Here is a 7,500-nt window from a genome sequence, read left to right on the forward strand (position 1 = left end):
TTAAGTGGATGTAAAGCAGTTGTTTTATTTAAAGACAATTTCAAATTATAATGTTATGTGTTATGCCTATAATGTTAGTGAAGGTGCAAGGAGCAGTGGAGGGCAGTTATTTCACTGAGCAGCTCGGCATGGCACCTAAATGAGGTACCAAATCTGCATTGCAATTTGGTACCAGTAGTACCAAATGGTAAAATGGTAAATGGCCTGCATTTATATAGCGCTTTACAATCAGTAGGTAGTCTACTTTCACCCATTCATACACAGATGGCAGCAGGCTGCCACGCAGGGTGCCTACACACCATCGGGAGCAAGGAGGGTTAAGTGTCTTGCCCAAGGACACAACGACAGCAGCTGGGAGGGAGCGGGGATCGAGCCGCCAACCCTTGCGTCATTGGCCGACCCGCTCTACCTCCTGAGCTAAAGCCGCCCCATACCAATTATGGGGCGTACCAATTATAAAAGTGCCGGTACCAAATTAGTAGCGGGTTTTGGTACCCAACCCTGTGTGTGTGTGTGTGTGTGTGTGTGTGTGTGTGTGTGTGTGTGTGTGTGTGTGTGTGTGTGTGTGTGTGTGTGTGTGTGTGTGTGTGTGAGCGAGCATGAGCGTGTGCGCGCGTACTATCAGTTTCCCATGAACGTTTCTCATCTTTCAGGACCTGAAGAGCAAACACTTGTTTAAGGTCCACACCTACGCCAGTCCCACCTTCTGCGACCAGTGTGGCTCGCTACTCTACGGCCTCATCCACCAGGGCATGAAATGCAGCTGTGAGTGACTAGGAAGCGTGTGTACTAGTCTGTACGTGTGCGTGTGCAAGCATGTTTGTCATTCTTATCATGGACGTTTGCATTTTGGGCATTGATTTTTCTTCTTCTATGATTTCTATCTGTTTGGGTATTTGCATTTGTGAGGTTGCGAGATGAATGTCCATCGGCGGTGTGAGAGCAGTGTTCCCAGTCTCTGTGGCCAGGACCATACAGAGAAGAGAGGGAGGATCCACCTGACCGTCAGAGGAGAGAAGGAGGACATCTTTGTCACCGGTGAGCAAATGGACGACCTGTTGGATTATGGGAAGTGTAGTTTTGACAACAAAAGTAGTGAGGGTTTGCTCTCTCTCTCTCTCTCACACACACACACACACGCACGCACGCACGCGCGCGCGCGCACGCACGCACGCACGCACGCACGCACGCACACACACACACACACACACACACACACACACACACACACACACACACACACACACACACACACACACACACAGTCTGACACCCCCCTAAATGGACAACACTATGCTTCTCTGTCAATACCTGCAATTACATGTGCAATACCTAAGCTCATTACTCAGCTGCCACTATTAGGCACCTTTCCACTGTACATATTGTGTTACTCTGTTATGTCATTACTGCTGCTATACTATCATGCACCTTATTATTTTACATATTTTATTACTCTGTCACTTATCTACAAAAGCATGTCGATACAAGCTCATTTACTGCTGCTACCTCTCATGCACCCTGACCTGTACGTTTCCTGTAAACAGCAAACTTAGGCTAGCTTACTTAGCTGTCAAGAATGTTTATATGTGTGAATACTGTTCATATCTGTTAATACTCTCTATATCTGTTAATAATCTCTTTAGATTATTTATATCTTATTTGTTTGTGTGTCTCGTATATTTGTTCTTATCAATGTTACATGAGCACCAACCACACCAAGACAAATTCCGAGTATGTGAAAAGATACGAGACATAAGAGAGAGAATCAGAATCAGAATCAGAATCATTTTATTTGCCAATAATTCTGATTCTGATTCTGATTCTCTCTCTTTCTGCTTGTTTCTCTCCAGTGGGGGAGGCCCGTAACCTGATTCCCATGGATCCTAATGGCTTGTCAGACCCCTATGTTAAGCTGAAATTGATTCCGGATCCCAAGAGTCACAGCAAACAGAAGACCAAGACCATCCGCTCCACACTCAACCCTGTGTGGGATGAGAGCTTCACCTTGTGAGTCCGTGTGTATTTGTCTTGCTGGGTGGGACATTGACAAAAAATGCCCCTGGAATTGGGATAAAGGGGCAAAAATGACCATGAAAGATCAAAAATATAAGAGAAAAGAAAAATTTCAGTCTCTGAATTTATTAGGCTTATTGTATCAACGGCGCTGGAAAATTACTACAAATTGAAAACAATGATTTCACTCAATTGCACTGTCCCAATTAAATAAATAAATACAATATCTAAATTCCCTGTTCTCATGTGTGGTTGTGTGGTGAGTACATAGCAAGCTAACTGTCACAAAAAGTGATTGCAAAAACAAAACAAAAAACGCAAATTCGCAATGGCTGCGACCACATTATGCAAATTTACGAAATGCAGGTTGGTAGGGGCAGGCCACTCTACTCTGCCTCCGCCACCCTGCACCCTTATAGCGAAATTGCATGAACACAAACACACACCTTCACGCACGCACGCACGTACGCACACACACACACACACACACACACACACACACACACACACACACACACACATACACACACACACATTTTACCTCCATGCCAAATTTCAGCCTCCTAGGGCGGAATGTGCCCACTAAAGGGTGGCAAACTTGTGGAGCAACCGACTGACCGACAGAGTGACATATAGCTGCTGGTTAAGTCAAGTCAAGTTCATTTGTATGGCCCTAATTCACAAGCATGTCTCAGAGGACTTCACAGAGAATATGTCTATCTAAATTTAGCTGACACAACAATAGCAATTACAATAGTAATAATGACAACATGATTGAACAATCATATGATAGAGAGAGACAGAAAGAGAAAGAGAGGGAGAAAGGGGGATGGAAATGTGGGGGAGGAGAGAGCAGGGAAAGGGAGGGGGTGGGGAGGGAACAGGGGAATGTGGGGGAGGGGAGAGCAGGGAAAGGGAGGAGGTGGGGAAGGAGCAGGGGAGGAAGAGCGGGGGGGATGTGGGGGAGGAGAGAGTGGGGAAAGGGAGGAGGTGGGGAGGGAACAGGGAATGTTGTTATCCCGGGCGGCTTTAGCTCAGGAGGTAGAGCGGGTCGGCCAATGATGCAAGGGTTGGCGGTTCGATCCCCGCTCCCTCCCAGCTGCTGTCGTTGTGTCCTTGGGCAAGACACTTAACCCTCCTTGCTCCCGATGGTGTGTAGGCACCCTGCGTGGCAGCCTGCCGCCATTGGTGTATGAATGGGTGAATGTAGACTACCTACTGATTGTAAAGCGCTTTGGCTAAAAGCGCTATATAAATGCAGACCATTTACCATTTACCATTTACCATGTTGTGGCAGGAGAGAGCAGGGAAAGGGAGGAGGTGGGGAGGGAGCAGGGGGATAGCGGGGGGGATATGGGGGAGGAGGGAGCGGGGGGGGAAAAGGGGGAGGAGAGAGCAGGGAAAGGGAGGAGGTGGGGGGAGAGCGGGGGGGGATATGGGGGAGGAGAGAGCAGGGGAGGTGGGGATGGAGCAGGGGGAGAGCGGGGGGGATATAGGGAAGGAGAGAGCAGGGAAAGGGAGGAGGTGGGGGAACAGGGAATGGTTGCAGCTAAAAAGATTCTGTTAAAATCTCATGTGTTCTGTCCCTCCAGCTCGGTGCGCGGTCACCAGTGGGACAGGCGTCTGTCTATAGAGGTGTGGGACTGGGACCGCACGTCCAGGAATGACTTCATGGGAGCCATGTCGTTTGGAGTGAGTGAGATCTTCAGACGCTCTGTCAGCGGCTGGTTCAAACTGCTGGCCCAAGACGAGGGAGAGTATTATAACATCCCCGTGCCTGACCCAGACCTGGAGGTAGGTCACACACTGACTAGGAAATAGGTCTGCAGTGCCTGGATGGTCCACTTGGAGAAAACAAAAAGAAAGGGATATTTCTACCAGGATTTATTGGGAGAGTGGGCCAGCTTTTTTATTTGTACTATGTAATAATAGCCATTTCTCCTTAGGCCCTGCCGCAGCCTTTATCACCTTATGATTTCCTTCTTAATGAACAAGAGATGACACCTCTCAAGTTGGGTCAAGATCTTGAACTGTCCCCTCGCTCGCAATTTCATCTGGGGAAAAAACATATGTCTTATATCATATGCCTGATAATTTAGCTAAATAATTAGATCAATTATGTTGTGTCCCTTTGCCAGTTACAGCTTCTCTCCACCAGGGTGCAGGAAAGACCTGCCAGACTGTAGTATCAAACTGGTGGTGGTGGTGTGTGTGTGTGTGTGTGTGGGGGGGGGGTAATATTCAATTCAATTTAACTTTATTTCAGCCAATAGGTCCATATCAGTCAAGATAGAGGAAAAACAGCACAGGGATATGTATGAGATCACAAGTCCACAGTGATGAAGAAAGTGGATTAGGAAGTGAATTGGTCTAGCGTTCAAGCTGTGTGTGTGTGTGTGTGTGTGTGTGTGTGTGTGTGTGTGTGTGTGTGTGTGTGTGTGTGTGTGTGTGTGTGTGTGTGTGTGTGTGTGTTCGTGTTTGTGTGTGTGTGTGTGTGTGTGTGTGTGTGTGTCTGTGTGTGTGTTTGTGTGTGTGTGCGTGTGCGTGTGCGTTGGACTGTATCCAACCATTACTTTCTTAATCCTCCCTCTGCTTCTCTCCAGGAGCCTCTGCCAGACATCACATCACCCTCTATGAAGATATTGGGCATGGGCCCCTGCGCAGTACCTGCCCCGCTGCCCGAGCCCTTCCCCCTGCCCATCTCCCCCCTCCCCATCCTTTCCTGTCCACTGGTCCACACCCCTAGTCCTGCCAACGTCAAGGTGTCCATCCGTGACTTCAACTTCCTCATGGTGCTGGGCAAAGGCAGCTTTGGCAAGGTAAACACAGCCAGACCTCAAGACAAAATCCCCCCCCCGCCTCCCCTCCCCCCGTAAATACTGTCAAAGCAGATGATTTCAGGCTTTCAGTCATTTCTACTATCGATGGACTTGACCTTCAGGGCATTTCATAGCATGGCTGCTGTGATTATATAGGACATAGCAAGGCAACATTTACTTTAGAAATCTTTACTCTTACTAACACAGTCATTGTCTCTCCTTTCACTCCCAAATGACTCGTTTGAACCTTGGTGCCTTTTGTCTTGTAAAGCTGTGTAACACCGAGATATTTATTTTTCTCCCTGTCGCTCCATTCAACCCTTTGGAATCACTCTGTCGCTGTGTTTAAATCGCTCGTCAACTGGCACAAGAATTGACGGACATCTGGGGGCTAACGTTAGACAGGAATCAGGATGAAAACGCAATGTCATGATGTTTCTCCACTACGAGCCACCGTATTTGTTTACAAGCTAAGCCTATCAGCGTGCTCCTAACGCAAGCTTGTGAGTCTATACCGGTAGTACTTCACTTCATGTCGGCTGTCAGCCTGTCAATGCGGTTTGTTGCCACACTAATTATAAACCAGCGGTTTGTTCCAAGCCAGTGTGATCCTTGACTCACACGGCAGCCAATCAGCGTTGGGCGGCAAGCGACTTTTGCCCGCGAAATTTCGCTCGAGTTGGGATATTTCATCTTGGGAGACGAACAAATTTTCGCCCTATCGCTCTGTCTCTGTCGCTCGTACGCCCATCGATTTATCTCCCGGGCGAATATACGCTCAATCTCATTGACTTTGTATGTAAATCCGATGCCAGCGAAAAACTTTAATAGGTCGGTGTGAACGCACCTTTAGCGGCGGCGGTGAGCCCGGGACAGCTGCTAGCCTACATGCCACACAGCCAGGCACAGCTAGCCTACATGCCACACAGCCAGGTACACAGCTAGCCTACATGCCACACAGCCAGGCACAGCTAGCCTACATGCCACACATCCAGGTACAGCTAGCCTACATGCTACACACATCCAGGCACAGCTAGCCTACATGCTACACACATCCAGGCACAGCTAGCCTACATGCTACACACATCCAGGCACAGCTAGCCTACATGCTACACACATCCAGGTACAGCTAGCCTACATGCCACACACATCCAGGCACAGCTAGCCTACATGCCACACAGCCAGGTACAGCTAGCCTACATGTTACACACATCCAGGCACAGCTAGCCTACATGCTACACACATCCAGGCACAGCTAGCCTACATGCTACACACATCCAGGCACAGCTAGCCTACATGCTACACACATCCAGGTACAGCTAGCCTACATGCCACACACATCCAGGCACAGCTAGCCTACATGCCACACAGCCAGGGACAGCTAGCCTACATGCTACACACATCCAGGCACAGCTAGCCTACATGCTACACACATCCAGGTACAGCTAGCCTACATGCCACACACATCCAGGCACAGCTAGCCTACATGCCACACAGCCAGGTACAGCTAGCCTACATGCTACACACATCCAGGCACAGCTAGCCTACATGCTACACACATCCAGGCACAGCTAGCCTACATGCTACACACATCCAGGCACAGCTAGCCTACATGCTACACACATCCAGGCACAGCTAGCCTACATGCTACACACATCCAGGTACAGCTAGCCTACATGCCACACACATCCAGGCACAGCTAGCCTACATGCCACACACATCCAGGTACAGCTAGCCTACATGCTACACACATCCAGGCACAGCTAGCCTACATGCTACACACATCCAGGTACAGCTAGCCTACATGCCACACAGCCAGGTACAGCTAGCCTACATGCCACACAGCCAGGTACAGCTAGCCTACATGCCACACAGCCAGGTACAGCTAGCCTACATGCCACACAGCCAGGTACAGCTAGCCTACATGCCACACAGCCAGGTACAGCTAGCCTACATGCCACACAGCCAGGTACAGCTAGCCTACATGCCACACAGCCAGGCACACAGCTAGCCTACATGCCACACAGCCAGGCACACAGCTAGCCTACATGCCACACAGCCAGGTACAGCTAGCCTACATGCCACACAGCCAGGCACACAGCTAGCCTACATGCCACACATCCAGGTACAGCTAGCCTACATGCCACACAGCCAGGCACACAGCTAGCCTACATGCCACACAGCCAGGCACACAGCTAGCCTACATGCCACACAGCCAGGTACAGCTAGCCTACATGCCACACATCCAGGTACAGCTAGCCTACATGCCACACAGCCAGGTACAGCTAGCCTACATGCCACACAGCCAGGCACACAGCTAGCCTACATGCTACACACATCCAGGCACAGCTAGCCTACATGCCACACAGCCAGGCACACAGCTAGACTACATGCCACACAGCCAGGCACAGCTAGCCTACATGCCACACAGCCAGGTACAGCTAGCCTACATGCCACACAGCCAGGCACACAGCTAGCCTACATGCCACACAGCCAGGCACACAGCTAGACTACATGCCACACAGCCAGGTACAGCTAGCCTACATGCCACACAGCCAGGCACACAGCTAGCCTACATGCCACACAGCCAGGCACACAGCTAGCCTACATGCTACACACATCCAGGCACAGCTAGCCTACATGCCACACAGCCAGGCACACAGCTAGC

General features: G+C 49.8%; 1 protein-coding gene across 1 annotated transcript in view; it reads left to right on the forward strand.

Annotated features, from left to right (window-relative positions):
- The window catches only part of prkcg (protein kinase C, gamma), a gene marked incomplete at both ends in the record, with an annotated part of 34,819 nt that overhangs the window by 7,146 nt on the left and 20,173 nt on the right, over positions 1-7,500 (forward strand). Inside the window, 5 exons of the mRNA XM_083641606.1 lie at positions 654-765; positions 910-1,038; positions 1,851-2,007; positions 3,606-3,807; positions 4,617-4,832. Of these exons, the coding sequence (XP_083497732.1) occupies positions 654-765; positions 910-1,038; positions 1,851-2,007; positions 3,606-3,807; positions 4,617-4,832 (816 nt within the window). The remainder of the gene's footprint in view (positions 1-653; positions 766-909; positions 1,039-1,850; positions 2,008-3,605; positions 3,808-4,616; positions 4,833-7,500) is intronic.

This window comes from Poromitra crassiceps (assembly GCF_964638095.1).
Source record: "Poromitra crassiceps genome assembly, chromosome: 1".
NCBI classification, from domain to species: domain Eukaryota; kingdom Metazoa; phylum Chordata; class Actinopteri; order Beryciformes; family Melamphaidae; genus Poromitra; species Poromitra crassiceps.